This window comes from Schistocerca cancellata, chromosome 1 (genome assembly GCF_023864275.1).
Source record: "Schistocerca cancellata isolate TAMUIC-IGC-003103 chromosome 1, iqSchCanc2.1, whole genome shotgun sequence".
Lineage (NCBI taxonomy): Eukaryota > Metazoa > Arthropoda > Insecta > Orthoptera > Acrididae > Schistocerca > Schistocerca cancellata.
In genome coordinates, this window is record NC_064626.1 from 1,050,486,444 (window position 1) to 1,050,512,402 (window position 25,959).

The following is a 25,959-nucleotide window of genomic DNA, read 5'->3' on the forward strand; positions in this document are numbered from 1 at the left end:
GTGTGAAGAAAATCTCCTACCTAGCTGGGAATCGAACCTGGGCCCTTAGGACTGACATCTGTCGCATTGACCACTCAGCTACCGGGACGGACTATTATGAGTTAACTTTTTGGGTTAAAGAGGAGTAGCCATTCATGTTTGTGGCAGGGCATTTGGCTACAAAAACGCTCATTATAAACTGCCATAAAGAATAAAAACTGACAGATATGTTAGAAGATTTACAATAATATTGAATGTGCAGCTTGTAAGGAATAAACTGTAATAGGTGAAACATATTGCTTTGACATTAGGTATTTGGATGACAGGCAATAAAAAATGTATAAGTAAACTGAAGGGGGATCACTGCTGTCAGCTGCAGTAGGATATTAAGTGGAATCAGTGGCGATAAACGAAAATTTGTACTGGACTTGTATTCAGACTCAGTATCTCTTGCTTCTAGGCAGGTGCAGTAACCCCTGCGCCATCTGATACACAGCATTACCGCAATTGCATGGACTATCTTGGCACACCTCATGGCTGATTCACACTCCCACCAGGACAGGGACTGTGGATAAATAGTCGGTGCAGTTGCGATAACGTTGTGTTGCGGATGGCACAGTGGTTACCGCACCTGCCTAGTAAGCGAGAGATCCTGGGTTCAAATCCCGGCCCAGTACACATTTTTGCTCATCGCCGCTGCTCTGCTTAATGTCCCACTGCAGCTAACAGCAGTGACCTCTTTCAGTTTACATATAATGTTTCACAGCTGCAGATTTGCGTGGTGTCACCACACATTAATATTATGATAATAAAAAAAGTGTTTTCACTTCTGATTTCATATGAGGAACAAAACTGCAATCAAAAAGATATGGAAACTGTGCAGACTCTAAAAAGAAAAATGAATGATAGAAGAATTTTTCTACCAACTCAGTTTGGTTACCGTATGTTAAAAGAAGTTGCAACTTGAGCAGACATGAACGTGACAAATGATTTCAAATGTTAATTTTGCTTTCCCTGCCAACTTGGTTTGAACAAGCTTGGGCTCAGTTCAGTTTATGGAATGGGCTAACTTGCATTGGATTATTATAACTCACGTTGAACGCATTGCATGGTGGGTGGTGCTGAGTTACAGTTTGTTTCATACAAGATGAGAGCTCTCCACCACTTTCGCATTGACTGAACTCAAGATCTTCATTAGTGCATGTGAACTGAATGTTATCACAAGTCTATCTTCAAAATTTGAAGCCGAAAGATGAAAAATTGCACCCTGTGCAGGTTCCATCACACTTGTGACTGATATATATGTAACCATAGATAGGGAAACTGCGAATCTCAGGTCGGTTAACTGAAATGAACCATAATCTGCTTGGAACTGAGAGAGAGATGGCATTGAATGTTGTCTCAGTTTTCTTTTCATCCCAACTTGGTTTGAACTTGGTTTATGCCAACTTTCAACTCTGTTAACTTGGTTTGGCATAAACCCAGGTTGGCCTATCACTATAATCAGTGCTACATGATGTTTCATCCAGAGAGCCTCAAGAGCTTGAAAGCATCTCTGCTGCTTTTATATATATATATATATATATATATATATATATATATATATATATATATATATATATATATATATATATATATATATATATATATATATAGAGAAGCAGTGGTTTTTTATGGCTGGCATCTTCACTACCACAGCAACATCAAGTGGATAAACCTCCAAGTGCAACGTAGGCCACAATACAAAAACCCAGCTCGAAATGAACCAGTGTAATATGGTGTATATGTAGAAAAGGGCCATCATCAGGACTGTGAAGGTAGGTCAATCAATCTTTCCATTTTTTGCCAAAATATTAGAGGTTTCAAAAATAAATTAGATATTTTATCTGTAAATCTAGATGATAGGAATCTTATAAATCATGCATGTTTTGTGTCTTACTAAGTACCATATGACAGTTGATATTGAGGGGCTGCAACTTGATGGGTATGGTTTAGCTACTCACTACTGCAGATCAAACAGAGAGAAAGGTGGTGCTGGAATTTATATACATAAGGTGTGATTGGAAAGTTTTAAGAATGGGCTTGTAATTGTACAGTGGTGGTACTTACATGCTACTGTGATGCATCTCCATCAAAATAGTCACCTTTTGACTGAACACACCAATTCCAATGGTGTTTCCACTTTTGGAAACATTCCTGGAAATTTTTTCCTGAAGTGTGTTAAGGACGCTCTCCTTATTTGCCTGGATGTCTTCAATCGAGTCAAATCGCTTCCCTTTCAGTGAAAATTTCAGTTTAGGAAACAGGTAGAAGTCTGCAAGGGCCAAATCAGGGGAATATGGTGGTTGTGAAGGCATAGGAATTTTGAATTTAGTAAAAAATTCAATGATGGAGAATGCACAATGAGCTGGAGCATTGTCATGGTGTAGCACCCAACTCCTGTCTTTCCACAATGCAGGCCTTTTCTTCTGCACCTTTTCGCACAAACACTCAAGGACACATTTGTAGTATTCCTGGTTAATTGTCTGTCCTCCAGGGGTACATTCATGATGCACAATACCCCTAGAATTGAAAAAAGTCACCAACATTGTCTTCACCTTCGACCAACTTTGCCGTGCTTTTTTCAGTTGTAGTGAAACTGGTGCCTTCCACTGTGAAGACTGCACTTTGGTTTCAGGCTCATATCCATATACCCATGATTTGTCACCTGTAATTACCCTATTTAACAAATCTGGGTCATTTTTAGTCCAATTAATCAGTTCTTGGCACACTTCAAGTCGGTATTGTCTCTGGTCACTTGACATTTTTGGAATGAATTTTGTGGACACTCAATGCATGTTCAGATCTTCAGTTAAAATTGACTGAACTGCATAGAAACTTAAACTAAGTTTATCAGCCATCTCCCTAGTTGTAAATCTACGATCAGAGCCCAGTAAGTTGTGAACTTTCAAAGCATTTTTGAGGTGGAAGGACAGCCAGACCGTAGTTCATCCACAAATGATTCATGGCCATTTTTAAATCTGTTGAACCAGACAAAAACATTTGACTGGCTCATACAATTATCTCCAAAAGGTTTTTTTAATAGTAGTTCATCCACAAATGATTCATGGCCATTTTTAAATCTGTTGAACCAGACAAAAACATTTGACTGGCTCATACAATTATCTCCAAAAGGTTTTTTTAATAGTCTGTAAGTCTCAGAAGCTGATTTCCCTGTTTTAAAACAAAATTTCACACAAACTTGTTGCTATGTTTTTACGTCCATTTTCATGCAGACAGAATCAAGGAACAACACTCAACCAGCTGCCACAACAAACTGAATAAAGAAAATGCAGTTTTCTGTTTTTAAGTCTGTGGTATTGAAATTACCTCAAAGATCATATTGGTCACAGTGCTCACAATTTACAGAGCTCCGGCTGGGAAGTTTTGTATTTGTATGAACAAATTAGAATCTCCTCTGGCTAAACTTTTTTCCAGAACCAGAAATAGTTAAATGTTAACTTCTTAACTGATAGCAACTGTAAGACTGACTTTGATGAAGCAAGCTGGGATAATTTTAATTCCCCTCTTGTTTTGCCATCTGCCTCCTTAAATTCATTTTTTTACTTTTAACTATTTAACATTAACATACATGAATATAATCTGCATTTTCATGAAAGAAGAAGGTTGGCCCTTAGTCTTAATGAATAAAACACCAGATCTAATTTTGTGCTTAGATTTATGTATGTAATTGATTTTCTAATTTATTTTGACTATTACTAGTTAGTATCTTTCATTATAGGGTGAAATCAGTAATTGTTTCATAACATAAATTCTATTGTATACATATAAACAAATATAAATTCTGTATTAATTACAAACATCTGGAGGAACAACTACTAGTAATCTTGAAGTATCTATTTGGCTCTACTCGAAAACATGTTAGCAAAGCCAGCCCTTAATTAATTCCAAAGTAATTAACATTTTTGTCAAAGGTATTGTTTGCGTAATGATATTTGTTAATTTCACGATTTAAACAAATAATTCGGCCTAACTCTTATAGTGGAAACTGTTAAAAAGACAGAATTTTTTGATGTATACAGTTAATCAACTTAGTTAAGTTTTAATTGTAATTTCTGTAAATTTAACTTCAAACAATGTGGAGTTTCAGCACCTATTATTGTGGTGTATAAGGGCCTGATTTTTGGTCATGAGACAGTCAGTCCATGGCTGAGTTTTAGACGAGGAATCTGAATGACAACAATGCATCAGTTTACTAGTGAAATAAGTGTTACACCAATAGGCCATGTGTTAAAACACTGACAGTGTCTGCAACAACTGTGAACTTTGTGGTTATGTTTTTATTGCTCGTAGATGTTCAACAGAAAAATATTGCAGCAGTATGTGGAGGTTTGCATGCAAACTAATAATGAGGCTTATGGAAAGTTAAGCAATAGTGCACTGGCCATACATATATAACGGTGTATTATTGGGGGGGGGGGGGGGGGGTTGTGCAAAGTGAAAGTAAAAGACAGTGAAATGCAACGGAGCATCTGTTGGCTACATTGTTTACCATAGGCAGTGTCCAAACTGCAAACCCCATTTTGCAACCAGTGTAGCAACGCAGTACATTGACACCAAGGATGATCAACAAAATAAATAAAGCAGGCGGAACCACTACATGACGTTGAGCATTTAATGAATTCTCACAACTTGGCTGCTATGGTTAACGTCCCCACGAGAGTTACGTAAAATGGCAAAAGTCTTATAGACAATATTTTTATTGACAAGAACAGAATAAACAGTGCAAGTATAAGCCAGGTGATAAATGGTCTTTCTGATCATGATGGCCAACTACTTAAGGTCAACAATATCAATGTGTGTAACAAATTTTCCCATGCCTAGACGTATAATCACTGAAACTCTTTCAGCTTTTAATCATCATTTGTCACAGACTGATTGGGATTCAGTGTATGGGATAACTAATATAAATGACAAATTTAATATTTTCTTAAATGAATTCCTCTCTATATTTGAAATTACTTTTCCAAAAAGAATTTTTAGGAAGACCATTAAAGTTTCTTCCAGGAAGCCATGGATTACTGAAGAAATTAAAATTTCTTGTAGGACTAAGAGAGAATTACATGCCTCATTAAGACCATCAAATGAACCCCTTGAAAGATCCTATTATAAATTGTACTGTAAAGTATTACAAAGGGCAATAAATCCAGAAGCTTACAAATTAAATCTGAAATTGATGACACTAGGAACAAAATAAAATCAGTCTGGAATATCATAGAGAGTACAGCAGAACAATAAGAATGAAAATACCATATAGATAATCTATGATTACAAAGGTGATGTATGATCCTGTGCCAATATCTAGCATATTTAACCATAATTTCTTACCTGAGCACAATATGTGGGCTGTAAGGGCTCATTAAATATGGCCATTAATTTATTACAACAAGGTGACCACAACTTATATGACCCAATTTGTATGGTTCCAATCACTACTGTTGAGCTCCAGTCACTATTAGTGAAGTTAAAACATAATAAAGGCCTTAAAAAATAAAAATACCACATGTACTGAAAACATTTTATCCAAAATTATAGAGCACTGCAGTGGTAATATAAGTCAGGTACTGTGTCACATTTTCATTGAATCTTTGCAGCAAGGTGTTGTCCCAGAGAGATTAAAGTTTGATACAGTAAAACTACTTTTTAAGAAGGGTGATGAACTTAACATATCCAGCAACCATCGAATATCTCTGCTTGCTTTTTGAAAATATTAGAAAACCTGATGATGTGTAAAAGAATTTTACACCACCTTAACACTCACAATGTTCTCAACAAAAACCAATTTGACCTAAAAACTAAATACAGCAGGCCATTTTCTCTCTAACAAATGAAATTCTTGAGTCAACAAATAACAAAATGTCACCTGTTCGAATTTTCTGTGACTTGCAAAGGCCTTTGACTGTGTAGATCATAACACTCTCTTAGGGAAGACTGTGATTTTTATGGTTTGAATGGTAGCACTGGTAGGTGAATTGAATCATATCTATAGAACATGAATCATATCTATACAACAGAGAGCAGAAGGTGGTACTAAATGGTACGGGTGCCTGTCTTGTTTCATATGACTGGGGCACATTAAAATGTGGAGTGCCACAATGCTCCATCCTAGAACCATTACTGTTTCTTATTCTCATCAATGATCTTCCACGTTTTACAAACACTAAGAGCAAATTCACTCTTTTTGTTGATGACACTACTATTCTACTTGAAAGCCAAACAATGAGTGGACTATAAAATAAATGTAATTCTGTACTTGTAGACATCTTATACCACTCAATACATGCAATTTCACCCATCTTGACAGGAAAATGGAGTAATCCACTTGAACTGCGATAGTCAAAAAAATATTACTTTGTGAATCTGCAAAGTTCCCTGGGAATTCTAATTTATGGCAAGTTAAATTGGTCTGGGCATATTCTACACTTTCAAAAAAGACTCCATGCAGCAGCTTATGCTCTACATGTGATTACCACTGTTGGCGATACGAATGCTATCAAAGCTGCTTATTTTGGCTATTTTCACTCTGTTATGTCATTTGGTATAATTTTTGGGGTAATTAACCTTTAGCCATAAAAATCTTTATTGCACCAAAAGAGAGCAATTAGAATCAGTGGCATTTACCCAAGATATTCTTACAGATAACTGTTCCATAAGCTCCAAATATTAACAACTACTTTTCAATACTTATTTTCTCTGATGATTTTTGTCTGTAATAGCCATTCTCTGTTTATGTCTAACAGTGCATACCATGACCACAAAACAAGGTCTAAAAAGATTTACATAGGGATCTAAGACATCTAAGTCTTGTACAAAAAGGTGTTCACTATTCTGGTACAAAAGTTTTCAATTCTCTTCCATCAGATATTAAACTCCACATTAATGACCCACCTGCATTTAAATCTAAATTAAGAAAACAACTTACAGACAAGTCAGTTTACTATTTGATGAGTATATGAAGATTAACAAGTGATTGGCTTTGTAGTATTGTCATTTGTATTTATGTTTTCAGATTTTTATTTTCTAATGTGCTAACCATTATTTGTCTTCCTGGCGTATGATAGTCAATGTATAAACATACTTTTCTTTGTACCTTAAGATATTCTCATCTCACTAAGGTACAATATTTTATTGTTCACTGTTTATTGCATCTATATGATAACATAAACCTGACTCATTCCACATCCTTGTGATTCATCACAATATGGATCTATGTAATTCGAAATAAATAAATAATTTCAGTGCTTATAATGATTTGAGCATCAACGTTTTCTGTTAATACTTGGAGCTCTGGTACATAGCTACGACAATTTACAACTGTTAAACCAATGGTACAGATCTATCTTCTTCCTGTGTTTGAACCACAATCTATGAGACTGGAGCCCTTTCTGTGTTTCCCTGAGCCCCTCTAAAAACCGAAACATCAAGCAGCCCTCAACACAACATTTTTTTAAAAAATGGTTCAAATGGCTCCGAGCACTACGGGACTTAACATCTGCGGTCATCAGTTCCCTAGAACTTAGAACTACTTAAACCTAACTAACCTAAGGACCTCACACACATCCATGCCTGAGGCAGGATTGAAACCTGCGACCGTAGCAGTCACGCGGTTCCAGACTGTAGCACCTAGAACCACTCGGCCACATCGGCCGGCCATCACAACATTTCATTTTGAAGCTGCTGAGCTGGGCTGCCATTGGGTGTAAATTGACTAAGTATTCTTCAGTATTCTCTTTGCCCCTCACATTTCTGTTGAAGTTGTGGTTTATCATATTTTGTTATTATCATGAAACTTTCCACATATAGGTGAGCTTTTGTAAATTAATTTTAATTATTGCATAGATGAGTAAGTATAGACTACAGCTTCTAAATGCCTAAATAATGTAGGGAAATTATTTAATCAATAAAAAGAATGAAATTCACCAAAAGCATACTATGAGGTACAATTTTACACCACCAGTCTTGCTCCATTCTTCACAACTGCACCTCCCATTTTCAACAAACAGTTGTAATTATGTTGCAGTCCACTTCTAAAATATTTAGCACTAACAAATTATTACTCTTTCTTTATTAATATTTGTTAATATTGCTTTTAATATTAACAACAAATCATTATTAATGCCCACTTGTTCATTACACCTTCCAAAACTGTATCTGGTAAGAGAGCTATAAGGAAAATTGGTTCACTTTCTTATGCAAATTATACCCCAAAAAGCTTGCACAAGCTCTTAAAGAGATAAAAATTGGCAAAACTGCCCACAGCATTGCAAATGCACAGTATAGCATACCAAAGTGCATGTTAAATTATAAAGATGAAAAATTATGGTTGTTTCAGTAGAAGGATCTGCATTTGTAGATCACATTAAAGCTGTCAGCAATTTTGGATTTTCTGTCGGAACATACTGTTTGAGATCCACTGTCACATTAAAGCTGTCAGCCATTTTGGACTTCCTATTGATGAATATGATTTGAGACCCATTGTCAAGAACTACTTGGAGCAATTAGGTTGAACAGTGAAGGGATTCAAGAATAACTTACATCATGAGTATTACATCAGATTATTTTTGCTGTGGAATAGTAATCACTCATCCCAAGTAATGAGCAACAACATAAAATTAGCACATACTGCAGTTATCAACAAAATTCTGAAAACATATTTTCAAACCCCAAGGAAAGAGCTGCCTGAAGTGCTTTCCACAAACACCTGGAATTAGATGAAACCTGTCTTGTGGATGATCCAGGCATGAGAAAGGTGTTCACAAAGTTTGGAGTAAAATATCTTGAACAAATTTGTAATTCACCCAAGGCAAGTACGTCAATAACATTCTGTGGCAATGCAAATGGTCAGGAGGCTCCACCACATGTCAGCTATAAATTGGAAATATTACGGAATTTGTGGACCATGGCTGACCCTCCACAGATGAGGTACAACCACACCAAAAGTGGGTAGTTTGATAAAGAATCAGATTGATTCTAGACAGTGGTGTCCATTTAGAAGAAACTGGATAAAAAGAGAGTCCTAGGAGACAACCTTAGCCACTATATTAAACTCAATGGTTTCAAACTTTGCAAGGAAAGAAATACTTCTTTTCTGTATTTCGTGCTGAACTCCACTCATTTAACATAACTACTGGGGAACAGAGTTTCTTGGCCCATGAAAATTGCTTGGAGATGTATCCTAGAGGTGTGGAAAGCCACATCTTCAGGAAGATGCTGCACCATAGTCCCAAAAGGTAAGTGTCCACATATCAGCGCACACTCTGCTACAGAGTGAAAATTTCATTCTGGTAAGTTTCCACATTTTATTCATCTGCTGGTGGAAGAACTCAACACTCATGTGACCACAAATTTGAAGTCAGGCTTTCTAAAGGTTAGAATTCATCCACTTGGACATAATATTGCAAAAATCAGCAGCTAGAAGTGAACTCATGAACAGCTCTCTGTTATATGTTCACTACCATGTAAAATTTATGTTTAATGTCTATAGTGAAAATATGCCAGTCTGGTAAATTACATAACGAGCTCCCAACATGTACAATTTTTTGTTCATTATCGTGATCCTTGATGCATGTCACTAAGTGCCTGCTGTTCAAGAAATTGTATGCCAGGTGGCTGCTGAAAAACCTAACACCCGAGCACAAAACTGTTTATTCATACAGCATACATTCCTGATCTTTCTCCCAGTGATTTCCATCTTTTCTTGCACTACAATAAATTCATGACCTCTGGCCAGTATTTCATTCACAGGCAGCAGTCACAGGAATACAAAAGTTGATCCCATGATCACATGACCAAGTGTCTCAATTCTTTTGGTGACTATGTCAAAAAATAGCTCAAACATTGCTGTACTTGTTGCCAATAAAGCTTTTCGTATAACTATATTGTCTGTGCTTTTTAAAAAATACGGGAAACTTACTTTCCGGATGTGCCTTGTACAATCAACTGTAATTTCTGCTGCTAGTGAAGCCACATCTCTTCAAATCAACTGTGAGATGTTTTTAAAGGAATGAAAAATCCAAAATTACTCCAGTTCATAGAGAAGAATCAGAAGAACAAGTCAGATTGTGTACCTGATACAACATATGATGGGCTACCATGTGTGAGGATATCTCAGCCTCCAGAAATATCTCAAAGAAACATAAGAAACTGACAGGAGAGCACAGTAGTAGTGGCAGATCAATCACTCAAAGTATCTGTAACAGCAGCACTATCATCAGTGAAAACAAAGACGGAAAAAACAGCAATGGCAGCAGAAAGCTATTCGCTGCAGCACAGAGAATAACCTGTGAGGTGCAGGAAACCTGTGCTTCTCAAGGATATTTGGAACCTCACCAGGACACACTCACTGAGATTACAAAAGTTGTGACAAAGTTCTCAAACTCTAAGAGCTTGGACTACTCTTCATTGTCCAATTATACAAACATCAAAAAAAGTTTTGTATGACCCCAGTTCCCAGAAGATAGACACTAATTGTGGATATTGTATCACAAACACAGCCCCTTTGACTGTTCACAGATGTCACTAAACCCACCCAAAGATGTAAACGGCCATGCATGAGCAGTGCCTATTAGACAGAGGGGATCCGACAGCCGATCAGTTCCAGTCATTCTACCAGAAGGGAGGTACACGGCTCATGTTGTCTGTAGTTTAACTATGCCTAGACAGTCAGTACTGTGGTTCAATTGCATCTGCATTGTTACTTTGTGCCAGGAAGGGCTCTCAACAAGGGAAGTGTCCAGGTGTCTTGGAGTGAACCAAAACAATGTTGTTCAGACATGGAGGAGATACAGAGAGACAGGAACTGTTGATGACATGCCTCGCTCAGGCTGCCAAAGGGCTACTACTGCAGTGGATGACCATTAACTACCAATTATGGCTTGGAGGAACCCTGACAGTAACGCCAACATGTTGAATAATGCTTTTTGTGCAGCCACAGGACGTTGTGTTATGTCTCAAACTGTGTGCAATAGGCTGCATGAAGCACAAGTTCACTCCTGACATCTATGGCGAGGTCCATTTTTGCAATTGCGGCACCATGCAGCATGGTACAGATGGGCCCAACAACATGCCAAATGGACTGATCAGGATTGGCATCATGTTCTCTTCACTGATGAGTGTCGCATATGCCTTCAACCAGACACTCGTCGTATACGTGTTTGCACGCAACCTGGTCAGGGTGAAAGACTTAAACACACGGTCCAGCGAGTCCAGCAAGGTGGAGGTTACCTGCTGTTTTGGGGTGGCATTATGTGGGGCTGACATATGTTGCTGGTGGTCATAGAAGGTGCCGTATTGGCAGCATATTGGTGAAGCTTTCATCTTCATGGACAATTGTTGCCCACTTCATGCACAACTTGTGAATGACTTCCTCCAGGATAACATCATCACTCGACTAGAATGGCCAGCATGTTCTCCACACATGAACCCTATCGAACATGCCTGGGATGGATTTAAATGGGTTGTTTATGGATGACATGACCCACCAACCACTCTGACGGATCTATGCTGAAGAACTGCCATTGTGGAGTGGGACAATCTGGACCAACAGTGCCTTGATGAACTTGTGGATAGTATGCTACGATGAATACAGGCATGAATCAATGCAAGAGGACATGCTACTGGGTATTAGAGGTACCAGTGTGTACAGCAATCTGGACCACCACCTCTGAAGGTCTCGCTGTATGGTGGTACAACATGCAATATGTGGTTTTCGTGAGCAACATGGAGACTACAAATTCATGACTTTTTTAAACTGTGCAATGACAGTATTATGATCTTCAAGTACCTTTACCATGAAATTCAGCAACATTTTGTGTGGTCAAAAGGAAAATGGATTATTTGCAAGAAAAATACAAAGTGCTTTGTAAGCATCTACACTGTCAATCCAGCCAACACTGAACGATATTATTGGATGTGAGGTCTGCCAGTTATGCAAAACACCGTTTTTTCTCAGTATCCATTTCATTAAGGTGTTCTTGTATTTGTTGTAGAGCTTGCTGGGGAATGCTTGGCTAGTTGACGAAATATTCATCATTTGGTTTGCAGCTCCTTATATTGGCTGTGTTTGCAGTTAAAATTGTTGAATGTGAGGTCCACCAGTTATGCAAAACACCATTTTTTCTCAGTAACCAATGCTGTTGGCTGGGTACTGAAAAAAATCGGTATTTTGCATAACTGGCGGACCTCACACCCAACAATTTTAACTGCAAACATGGCCAATATAAGATGCTGCAAAACAAAATGCTGAAAGATATTACCTCCAGGTACTACTTCTGCACATTGAGGAACTGCTGTCATTTGACAATACATGCACAGTTGATGGAACACTGTGGGACTCATTTCTCCAAGCTGCAGAAAAATTACATTTAGTCATTAATAATACCAAATGGAAAGAATGGTTACAGGAAGCTGTCAGACACCAAATGCCAACAAAATTGAGATGGCTATTTGCCATCATTTATATATGAGATTCCATTCTTCTGCTAATATACCTGTATTTCAGACAACATTTAAGGATGCATTTTAAGAGACAGCACATGTCCCCTGAACTCCACAACCTGCTGCTTCTAGAATTGGAGAATGTTTCTGAATACAATGGAAAAGCTTGCCAACAATTCGGCTGGCCAAAGAACATATGAAGAGCAAGACAGCTTACGAAGAGCTAAACAAAGAATAGAAGGCAATAGCTAATAGAGTCTTACATTCAGTACGAAATAAGATTTTAAATCGTTATTTCACTGACTGACTAGGGGGATGCAGTAAAACATTTGTCTATAGTAAAATGGCTCTGAGCACTATGGGACTTAACATCTGAGGTCATCAGTCCCCTAGAACTTAGAACTACTTAAACCTAACTAACCTAAGGACATCACACACATCCATGCCCGAGGCAGGATTCGAACCTGCGACCGTAGCGGTCACGCGGTTCCAAACTGTAGTGCCGAGAACCGCACGGCCACTCCGGCCGGCTATTTGTCTATAATACTTTGTGTCACATTTTGGGATGAAAACAAGGTTGCTTTAATAGTTAAATGGATAGGCATTACTGACAATCTACAACTGGGGGGGGGGGGGGGGGGGGGGACACGAACATAACATTCGATTTTCAAACTACCTGCACCCATCATGAAACACCAATCTCATCTGTTGGCACCCATACAAGGATGCACAACTTCTCCATGACTCTGATCTCATCATTTGGGACAAGATTTCAGTGTTCCCAAAGATGCGCAAAGTGCTATCATCTTTTAAGGGACATCATGAATGATAATCTCTCCTACGGAGGCAAAATAATTCTGTTTGGTGAGATTCCTGTCAAGTATTACCCATCATCAGACATGCCAGAAGAACAGCCATTGTCAAAAATACAGTTAAATGATCACCCTTATGGTCTCATGCTAAAACTCATAAGTTGACTCAAAATATGAGGGCAAATGGTGATCCCATTTTCACTTGGTTTCTTAAATTGGATAATGGTGGTTTGGAAACCCAAACGGATTAATTTAATGAAATGATCAAAATTCTTAAACAATGTTATTGTAATTGCAAAAGTTTTTTTTTTCTTTCAGACTCTATGCCACAGAAATCGATGAACACAATTTTTTGCAGTTCTATTCAATGGTGATTCTTTGTCCAAAAATCATGATAGTAGAACAATTAATGAATATGTCATTTCCAGTTTGTTACTTGAAAAGGCAATTCTGATTTTGTCCGATTTGAAGAAATAAACTATGTTCAATTGTATAAAGTAGAAGTTTTGAATTCTGTGTATCCACCTGGTTTATCATGTCATCAATCACTTTTAAAGACAAATGCTGTGTATTATGTTAATTAGAAATCTTAATACTAATCATGCATTAAACAGTGGTGTAAGATTAGTAGTAAATCCCTTAGATGAGTATATTGTCACTGCTAAATTCATTGACACTGATAAAACTGAGCTCATACCCTGCATAACATCGCATCTTCTGATCCAGCCATGCCTTTCCAAATGATTAGAAAACAATTCCCATTAAAAGTAACCTTCACTATGATCATTAATAAAGCACAAGGTCAGACACTTCAAAAGGCAGTATTGTATTTTCTAGAACCTGTTGTTTGCATGGACAGTTATACACGACTTTCTCATGAATTCGCACATTCAGTGACATTTATATTTATCCTAAAGACACATACTGCCAGATAGTAAAAGATGATCACATTATAACTGCTAACATTATTTTCAAATAAGCTTTGTAAAATAATTTAAAAAAAGAAATTAATACCTGCTTTTTATATGTTTTACAATTAATCATAATGCATATAATGATATTGACTTTTTACAATGAGACTAATATTTGTCACTACTACTCAAAATATAATACTTTTTATTAATAAGTACTTGCATTTACGTATTTCTTAGTTACTATATTACCTACCAGTAACTGATCAGTGTATAGTGCGAATTACTCACACGGGTCAACTAGTTGATGCAAATTAGTTATTTCATGACATCTTGATTCATTCCATGAAGGTGTAGGTAGTTGATATCATTGATAGGCCACATCCTGTCTGCATGAAAATAAAAATGTGTTGAATATAAGAAAAGTATTCATATGCTTTTCTATTCATCCAGGAATCATCCAATTCATAGAGAGCCAATAGAAATTGGAGGCAAGCCAACTGAACAGGAGAATCTAAACAAGAAAGTGTAACTTTGTTTCTCTGTGTGTGGATATTAAAATGAAGAGCAATTTCTATGATGAAGAGTACTAAATCTTCTTCTTCCTGAAACGTTTCTTCTTCTGTGGGTCATTCACAGAGCCTCTTCCAAACATCTCAACTCCCACAGTCTATCAGGCAGTATCTCCTCCCACAGCACACCTCCTCAGTTCACATCATTCTTCACCTTGTTCCTTCATCTTGTTTGTGGTCTTCTTATTGGTCTTATGTCCAGATTCTGTCCATTCTAGTGATCTTCTTGGCAGTCTTTATGGTTCCATTCTTTTAATGGTGCCACACCATTTGAGCCTATTTCTCTCCATAGTTTCTTTCAGGGGCTTGATCTGGAGGATGTTTCATATTGTTTCATTCCTTACCTGCCCCTTCTCATCTTACCCAGGATACCTTGTAGAAAGCCCAGATCTTTCTTTGTTCCAATCAAACATTCTGATCCAAGGGTCAAAATGAGCAAATAATATGACTTGTATATCACAATCTTTGCTTTCGCACGTATTTTCCAATTTCCAATTATGTCAAATACACAATAATAAAATTCTGAACAATTTTCTGTTCTCTCCAGATTTAATCCTTGATGTTTCCTTTCTTGGTTAATTTACTTCCTAAATACTTGAAAGCATCTACTTCTGTAACAAGTTTTCAATTATAACTTATATCCCTCATTTTTTTCATTTTTCCTGCTGATTTTTGTAACTTCAGTTTCTGTTAAGCTTATTTCCATGTCTGATTTTTCAATTACTGTACACTCTGCCAGGTATTTAGGTGGTCTTCCAATTTCTGTTCATTTTCTTCCCAAATCATCATATCTGCATACGCTATGATTTTCATATCATCTGCTGTCGACCATTGACGAACCTTCCTTGTGATGTTGTCCATGACTATATTAAAAAGAACAGATGAGAGCACACTTCCTTGCCGAACCCTTCTATCCCTTCCAAACCATTCTGATTGTTTGTCATCCATTACAACACAGTTCAGCCAGTTTTTGTACCTGTTTTTGATTCTCAGTTGCATTCCTTTGACAATTCCAGTCTACCCAGATCTTGCCATATCTCTTCCCTTCTAAAAGTGTTGTGAGCCTTTTTTGTATCTATGAATGCAGCTATGATGCCTTTCCCAAATTCCTTCTTCTTTTCTACAACCTGTCTGGCTGGAGATATGGCATCTATTGTTGATCTCCCTCACTGAAATCCTTGTTGTTGTTCTCTTAATTGTGGTTCTATCCTATTCATGATTTTCTGTAAAATTATCTTTTCATAAATCTTCATGCAGTGGCACAGTAGTACTATGCCTCTGTAATTGTCACAGAACATGTTGTTACACTTCTTAAAGAGAGATACAATAATTGCCTTTGTCCAATCATCAAGAATCTTTCCAAATGCCCATACTATCATTGTTCTACATAACCACTGGTTCCTGAGCAGTGGCTTTGATCATTTCCACGTAATGTAAACTCCAGGAGATTTGCCATTTTTCGTTTCTAATATAGCTTTTCTACATGCAACTTCCGCAGACCCTCTCTTCCTATTTGCTCTATGATGGTGTTTTTAAATATAATGAATAATTTCCATTATTCATTCAGAATATTCAGTCAGTCCTGTGACAGACATTATGGTACAGAATGATGAGTCCTTTGATAGGGTTTCACTCTCTTGAGGTTCAACATCAAAATATTTTTGTAAATAAACAAGTAAATACAAAATAAATTCAAATGAAAAATGAAATTCTTAAACCTATAAAAAATATGCATCCACAAGTTATTATCAAATCAGTTTCATGAGGCTAATTTCATTGCCTGTTCCTTGCAACCACATTTAGGGAACTTTTTAAGTTTAGAAAAACTTCAGTTGTTTGATGTAACGAACGTAAGAATATATATAATCATAATAGGCACCAACTGGAAACTTGGGTAATTATCATGCTGAAGTGAAAAATTTGAACACACTGAACGCAATTTAAACAGTCCTCTGCTGCTGAGTTACTGAAGAAATATTCTCTGTGTCATGCAGTTACAATACATAAAATCATATTAAAATATGTTTGTTTACTGCAAAATTTTTCCATTTTTTGTTACTTGTATTTCAGTTAGTTACTTTTTGCATTAGTGTAACAGTTAGACTATTATACAGTGCTCATTTTTAAGCATTACTTTATTTTTTGGTTGCTAAAACAAAAAGATATGGGAAGTTCTAGATCTAATTTAAGCCCATATTGCATAATAATTGAAGTGCTGACTTGGAAAATGATGTAAGTGCCAAAAAGTAAATATGTCAGACGTTAAGAAAATAAATGGGACTTAAGAAATGTTTCATTTCTTCTAATTTTTAGGTACAATCAGTTTAGTTATGTGTTTTGAATAATAATAACTAAAGATATTAACAAAAGTTATTGAAAGCATTGTTATACACAACAATAAAAAGTTAGGAAGAAGAGATGGCCTTGTAGAACTGATGATATTTTGGATCTAGGCAATTTCTTCAAATTTTCCCTTCTTGAAAATAGTATGATGCTCCCATGCTTCCATTTCATTGAAGGTTTTCTTTGTTTTAATTTGTGGTAAATCTGTCACAGACACTTTGATCCATGATTTGTTAGTAATCTGTAATGATGCTGTGTTCATAATCTCATCACAAGCACGGAAGACATCAAAGAAATCAGATTTTGCCATTGTCACCACCTGAAATCAGTTGTGCAACAGGAAGAAGTTCTTCTGGCACCATGGCTTTGCAAACACATTTTTGTTTCTCAATAATGCCAAAATCTCAATCACAAGGGGTATAAGAGTGTCCAGAGACCAGAAAATTCAGTTCAATAGAATCGTAGTATCCTCTCTCTACTAGATACACTAGAACCAGCAGCACCATCTTGTTCTTATTCTGACCGGCGCAGTTGTCACACCATATTTCCAGCTGGTGCTGAGGTGTGAATCAACATCTCATTTCTTTAAACATTCCAAGAGAAGTTGATTTTTCTTTTTCAATATTCTGAATACTGCTAGGAAGGTATTATTACAGATCCGCACGGTACCTTACTGTGTTGGAATAGTCTTCTGCTGTCTGCTGGGTCTTCATAGCTCCCATGGCATCTTATTGCAATGTTTGTCAAATGAATATGACTCCTTAAATATGTGCCTTGGGCATCTTTTGATAAATGTGAGAAATCCTCATACAGCTTCTGGATGTCACTATTGCTCAATGATTGGCATACATATCGGCGTTTGCAGGAAGCCTGGATAGAATGAACAAAGCGAGTCAGCAATAATAATGAAGGAGTTTAATGCAAACAATGAGTTGGTTATGTCATTATATTTAACAAAGAACTGATTGAAACATACCTTGTCTGGAGGTTTACACACTTCCTTCACTTTTGGGATGTCCCTTGACATCTTAGCTCTACACAATTCTTTAGAAAATGTCAAAACACGCTTAAATGAGTGGTGAATATAACTCAGCTTGCAGACTTCATTAAGCACAGCATCAACTCTCACTGAATACTGAATGACATGCAACCTTTTCCACGCCAACAACCGTGGAGTTACATCAGATGCCATCTATCAGTGTCAGTGGGAACTGCAAGTAGTTGCTCTTCACTTAGCTCTCTCTCAAGGCCATTGGTACTGGCATGTAGGACATTTTCAATGCAAAATTGGAATATCGACCAATTCGGCACTTACATCCTTTTCCATTTCAGCTCTTTAGTTATTGTATACTTTTCATTTAATTATGTTTGTTATTGTATTTGTAAAAGTGGTGTATAAGTTGTTCTGTATCTTGTACATATACACACCATTAGATGCTAGATGCAACTACAAGTGAATAAACATTATTACTGGTTAGCTTCATACTTCAGTCTTGCCAAAAGTCCACTCGATGGCAACATTGTCCGTCACCTTCTGGAAAGTATTGGACATCGTAGCGATGAGCATGTTGAGCATCACAATAACTGAAATGACTTCAAACACTGTGAAGATAAAACACATTGTTTAAGCACCATTATCTTTATGAACAATTTCTTTTTCATAAAAATATATTGACAGTCTCACTCCATATATCAATCTCTGTAATTTCTATGAAGTGGCATATAAACTATGTAATCAATGTTATTTTTTGAACTGTTATATTAACTAAACTATTCAGTTTGGTGTGGCAATATGGGGTTGATGTTTCAGAGAGATGTGATGTTGTTTCATATTTTACTAACTCTGTTGATATTGTTCTTACAGTGTTTTCCTAACCAGTTCAGAAGTCTATTGCGTTGATCAACAGGCAGGGGCATACACAAAAAATTAACCGAGGGATATGTGGTGTGTGTGGATGTGGCGGTGGGTGGATGGGGGAGGGGGAGAGGAGAGGGGGAGGGAGGGGCAGTATTCTAAAATTGCCATTTTTGTATAACTGGGTCAGTTAGTCTGAAAATGCACCATACCTACAGATCTTAATTTTGCCTGGAACACACAAAACTTATTATACCCCAAAAAACTGACTGTAATCTATAGAATATTTTGTAGCTGAGATATTTAAAAAGTTACATGTCATTAACAAACATTTACACAAAGTATATCTTTTTTATATGATTATTCCTCATATCAGTAAATGTAGCAAATATCCAACAAAAGTTCTGAAAGTTGGTAAATAGTGCTGTAACATATTCAAAAAGAATTTTTAAATCATATAACAATATTGTTATGTTGATGCTTAAAGTTAAAAATTTGAAATAGAAATTCAGCAGAACAATTGAGAAAATTCTGACAGACATCAATAAAAATAAGAAGTGCTATTGACTAGCACTCCTAAAAAATAGAGAAGCGGGAACTAAATGAAAAGAAATGGTGATTGAGCTTTGATGCAACCTATAGTGTGTTTCAAAAATACTTTTAGAAACATTGGGTGTAAGGAAAAAAGTTAAATAGGCATGCGTCAAGAACCATTTGTTGTTGAGTTATTGTGAATGTTTAAGACTAATGTGTTCTTTATGAAACGTAAAAATGGAAGTTTGTAGCCAATACTCAAAACTAATTTTGTTCGCTATTCTAGTGAAAATACTGATACAAGTGAATGTGCTGAAGCACTCATTGCATCATTAGTGGTGATTTATTGTTATGCAGACAAGTTTATGTTTGACATTTATGTACCTTTGAAATTAATCTATCTTGAATGTATCACTTTCCAAGTGTGAGTTACCTGATAAGTGTTCCAATTAATCATCAAAGAATTTTAATTTAATGAGTAGGTAAAGATTATTTGAGTATGCAAGTGGTGATAGTTGTGAAGCTTAACAACTGTATCAAAATTCATATCCAGACAGAACACAGCCAGGTTGTTTAACCTTTGTGCTGCTATTTATTGCCATGTAACAGACAAAATATGCAGTACCACAGATGAGGTGTAAATGTAGAATAAGTTTTGCTCATACACTCGACCAGAAAAAAACATTTTCTGCATTCAGTTGAAGAAGATCCAGATTTTAGTATGTCACATGTTAGCACAGCATACAATCCATCACTTAATACAACAAGGGGGGAAACTTCACAGACATTCTGGTGTACTGTATCTGAACCATCTTCAGTATTTGCAAGGTCTTTAGCCTGCCAATCACTGAACATGGAAGATTTTTTGTCTACGGCTCTTGCTCGAACTATTCAGTTCACAGAAAGTTAGAAGATGAAAACAGATCTAAAGTAGAATTTAAAGAATTTCTACTTGAACACTGTTTTTACTTGGTAAATGACTATTTAGGCCAATAAATAATTCTAATTGTGTTTATATTAAGGCAAAACTGAAAACACTGTCTTTCATCCCCTAAGGTTTCTGTTAATTTTTAAATCTGATGGACAGCTGTTGAGTGTTTAAAATCTGTACTGAATTATAGTAGTGAATATAAGGGCTTTCTGTTTAGGGAAGACAAAAGTCAAGCCTTAGGGCAAACAGACAATGCACTTACAATACAGTTAGTATACATGTATAAAAATTTGTATTACTGTGTCTTGTATGACCAAGTACTATTCTGTGTACATTTTTTGTACAATTTTGTACTACTTAATGTAAAATTTTGTATGTTCCTTTTGCACAGATTGTTTCCTATAAATTTACATTTAATTTTGGCAACACCTATACAATATTTATTGTCTATGGACGAATAAATAAATAAATATTCAGTCTAATGATATGAATATAATAGAGGGAAACATTCCACATGGGAAAAATATATCTAAAAACAAAGATGATGTGACATACCAAACTAAAGTGCTGGCAGGTTGATAGACACACAAACAAACACAAACATACACACAAAATTCAAGCTTTCGCAACCAACGGTTGCTTCATCAGGAAAGAGGGAAGGAGAGGGAAAGACGAAAGGATGTGGGTTTTAAGGGAGAGGGTAAGGAGTCATTCCAATCCCGGGAGCGGAAAGACTTACATATGTGTGTGCGAGTGAATAATTTCTTTTATCTCATCATACATTTCATCAATTTCTTCATCATCTGCAGAGCTAGTTGGCATATAAACTTGTACTACTGTAGTAGGCGTGGGCTTCGTGTCTATCTTGGCCACAATAATGCGTTCACTATGCTGTTTGTAGTAGCTTACCTGCACTCCTATTTTTTTTATTTATTATTAAACCTACTCCTGCATTACCCCTATTTGATTTTGTATTTATAACCCTGTATTCTCCTGACCAAAAGTCTTGTTCCTCCTGGCACCGAACTTCACTAATTCCCCCTATATCTAACTGTAACCTATCCATTTCCCTTTTTCAATTTTCTAATCTACCTGCCCGATTAAGAGATCTGACATTCCACACTCCGATCCGTAAAACGCCAGTTTTCTTTCTCTTGATAATGACATCCTCCTCAGTAGTCCCCTCCCGGAGATCTGAATGGGGGACTATTTTACCTCTGGAATATTTTACCCAAGAGGATACCATCATCATTTAATCATACAGTAAAGCTGCATGCCCCCGGGAAAAATTACGGCTGTAGTTTCCCCTTGCTTTCAGCCATTCACAGTACCAACACAGCAAGGCCATTTTGGTTAGTGTTACAAGGCCAGATCAGTCAGTCATCCAGACTGTTGCCCCTGCAACTACTGAAAAGGCTGCTGCCCCTCTTCAGGAACCACACGTTTGTCTGGCCTCTCAACAGATATCCCTCCATTGTGGTTGCACCAACGGCACGGCCATCTGTATCGCTGAGGCACGCAAGCCTCCCCACCAATGGCAAGGTCCATGGTTCATGGGGGGGGGGGGGGGGTTGCACTGTTTAGCTGAATGAAATGTTATTTTTATTGTTTTGTTTATAAACTTCTCAGTTGGTAAGCCTTTCATCATTTGTATCTAACTGATTAACCATCAATATTTAAATTATTTAAAAAGAAAGGTTATATATACTGCAAAGTCACATTGCTATTACCTGCTATCACCCAGAGTACCTGCTATTTGCAGTACACATAGCACCTAATAAAGCTAGATGTGACTCATCCAAATGCTGATAGATCTCTGGAGGTACTGGGAACTACACAATCTAGAGAACTTCTCAGAGTTATTGAAGGGTGCATGTGGTGGAGTTATGTAATAAACACAATGATCATAGTAGTATCATAAATTGACAAATTGCCTGTTGGTTTTTGTCTCGGGTTCTTCGGCTCACATTTGTTTGATGATTTTTCTGATGTTTCGCCAACCCAAATGGCTGGCACTGTCAAAGCTTCACCTTCTATTGTTGGTGGTGGACTGGAGTCAAGCTCATAGCCATTATACCTACCTGGCATGCCAATGTCCAAGGGCTTTTCTGTGGACGGTTCTCACTTTGTTAACTGCAATGGTTGTGTGCCACAGCGTATCAGTTTGCCTTGAGGCATTCTTCTTTTTTCAAGGTGGACAGATCCTGGATTCTTGTGCTGCAGTGAATGGGTTTTGCAGGTAGCAAGGGGAGAACCCCAGTAGTAATGACCTCGGTAAAGCCCTTGGACGATGGGACATCAGGCACCTATAGTCTGTGGCCATGAGCTGATTCCAGTCCATCACTAGCAATGGAGAGTGAAGCTCTGACAATACCAGCCACTCTTGCTGGCAAAACATCAGAAAAGTCATAAAACAAACATTGGCTAAAGAACATGCATCAACAGGCATTTTGTCAACAAGTTGCCGTGAAACCCTTAACAATTTTGTACTTCCAGCTTTGTGGAAAGAAACATTATCTTGCTGATGTCATGACGATAAATCGTACATCAGTGAACCATCCCATAATCCAGCTGCTGCAACAATATACATCTAGTCACATTATCATTTTATTTTAGTGTTGGTTAATGAATGCATGCTAGTAGAAATTTAAATTGTAAAAAAAGACTACAATTACGTGAGTGTTACAGCAAATAAATGGGAGCCAACAGTAGTTTTCTACACTACATGAGGATCGCCAGATGTAATCTTCCCAGAGTTGATGGCCATGCAGCAGAAGAAGATGCCTGATGCTGAATTTAATTGCTGTGATGACTGTTATAGTAATGTAAAAATAAAAGAAAATAAGGTATGTGGTGAGATATGTTCAATCTGTAAAGAGAGTCTGCACTGATATATTGTACATACCATGCTCAAGTTTTGCAATTCATGGCAGACTGTGTAATCTGTGGTTAATAAGCTGTTGTGAATATGTTGTGAAGAAAAGTTTTTATGGTGTTAACGCTTTTTGTGAGAGAACAGGGTGAGTCAGAAGTCTGCATACACCCCTATAAAAGCCAAATGGTGTGAGATATCATAATGTGGTGAGATATGTTCAATCTGTAAAGAGAGTCTGCATTGATATATTGTACATACCATGCTCAAGTTTTGCAATTCATGGCAGACTGTGTAATCTGTGGTTAATAAGCTGTTGTGAATGTGTTGTGAAGAAAAGTTTTTATGGTGTTGATGCTTTTTGTGAGAGAACAGGGTGAGTCAGAAGTCTGCATACACCCCTATAAAAGCCAAATGGTGTGAGATATCATAATGTTGTCTGGTATGGGGTATCTGTGGGTAGGGGAACAACTTGTAGGAGCTATGGCAACATCAGTGGCCATTTGAATGAAATCTGCCATCTGGCATATGGGTTATGTGTTTCAAATGGGAAGGGGTCATGTGGCATATCATTTTGAATTGTCTCTTTCTCAGGAATACACATGTGAAATCTATTTTAAGATATCTTTATTTGTGTAGGAGTTATGACCTGTTAAAACTTGAAACTGCAAGGTGGTGATCAAGTTTGTTTGTTGTTACAGATGACCCACAATGACACCTGCACAGGCAGGAACACATTGAAATTGTGTTAATAAGTGGTGGACAAAGTACCAGAGTAATTGCTGCTGACTTCAATGCCTGGCATCCTGAGAAAAATGCAATTTCACATATAACAGTATCCAAGTTATTGGACAAATTTATTGCAACAGGTACTGTGTGGACAAGCCACATGGTGGGAACCCAGGAACAGCCACCAACAAGGAGACTGCAAGAGCAATTGTGGGATTGTTCATGAAAAGTCCATATCACAGTATATGCCAGTTATCAGCAATATCTAGTGTCAGCCAATGTTCAATCCTGCTTTTGTTGCACACACACTAATGGCACCCATAAAAGCTACAGTTGCAACATCATCTCTTGGAGATGACCATGATCAGTGGTTGCAGTTTTCAGAATGCACTCTGAACCAGTGTAATAGGAATCCAAACTTCATATGGCAGTTTTGTTCACTGATGAAGCTAATTTTTATTTGCAAAGAGAAGAAAACAAAGGGGTCAGATGCAAACCCCTTGTGGATGGATCCCTGTAAAGGCGCTGGTGGTGAAAAAGTGATGGTTTGGTGTGGGATTTTGGACAAAAGAATCATGGATCCAGTGTCTATTGATGGAACCTTGAATGAGGAGAGGTATCTTAACATGCTCTGTGGCTATGTGCTTCCAACACTGTTGAATCCGCAGGGTGATTTCCCAACCTTTTCCAACATAATGGTGCACCTCGCCACCATGCTACTGAAGTAAGGTAGTTTTTAGATGAACAGTGCTCCTATCAAATGGCCACCACAGTCCCCTGATCTTACACATCTTGACTTTTATCTGTGGGGATAATTAAAATCAATTGTGTATGAGATAAAAGTCAAGAATGTAGGCCATCTTTGCTGGCATACTGAGGAGGTGTGTGCCTCTGTTGACCCACCGACTGTGCAACATGTGCAGCAGTACCAGCAAAAAGGACTATGATTGTGTGTCCAGTGCAAAGGCAGTCATATTGAGCATTTATGCTGTGATGCCGACTCTGACAGGTATTCTAAACTTTAACAGGTCGTAACACCTACACATATAAAAATATCTTAAAACAGATTTCACATGTGCTTTCCTGAGAAAGTAGTAGTAGTAGTAGTAGTAGTAGTAGTAGTAGAAGGGTTGTGTGGGCGCACGACAGCAAGGTCTTCAGCGCCCGTTCAGTATCATAGTGAGACGGGTGTCAAGAAAAAAACTCAGAACATTTACATATAACGGAACAGAAAACACGGGGAACAATCATTGAAAAACATGTGCTCACCCACACCGAAGCGTGGGATGAAGCAGGGCGTCAACAGTAAAACATGAACAACACGGGAAGAAAAAGGTAGAGGGTACTAAAACAATGTAGCAGATGTAAGTGGCTGGCTGACCGCAAGGAAAAAAGGGAGGAGTCAGCCACTCTGCAATACACTAAAACCTCCAGCCTAAAAGTTTAGGCCAGAGTCCAGACGCATCACAAAACTTAAAAACCCTAGACACACACGTCTCATCGTTAGCTAAAACATAGGGCAGATCCCCATCAACTTGTGCTTCTGCCCTTGCATCACGGTATAAAATGCAGTCTGTTAAAATGTGCCGGACAGAGATGTGCACACCACAAGCATCACAAAATGGAGGATCCTCCCGCCGTAATAAATAGCTATGTGTCAGAGGACAGTGCCCAATCCGAAGACGTGTGAGCGCCACCTCTTCCCGCCTGAGCAGCCGGCAGGAGGAACGCCACGGCCGAGTGGTTGACTTTACCAACCGCAGTTTATTGGCCGTCACCGCCAGCCATTCGTCCTCCCACAACTCCATGCACTTCCTGTGGAGTGCAGCGATGACTGACTGCAAGGGGATGGGACACTGGACCACATCCTGCTCTCTGCAGGCCTCCTTGGCAGCCCGATCAGCCTGTTCATTGCCCCATATGCCG

At 37.6% G+C, this 25,959-nt stretch overlaps 1 protein-coding gene across 1 annotated transcript in view; it reads right to left on the reverse strand.

Moving 5' to 3' along the window:
* The window catches only part of LOC126125798 (short transient receptor potential channel 4-like), a 282,592-nt gene that overhangs the window by 38,851 nt on the left and 217,782 nt on the right, over positions 1–25,959 (reverse strand). Inside the window, exon 9 of the mRNA XM_049915137.1 lies at positions 18,599–18,714. Within this exon, the coding sequence (XP_049771094.1) occupies positions 18,599–18,714 (116 nt within the window). The remainder of the gene's footprint in view (positions 1–18,598; positions 18,715–25,959) is intronic.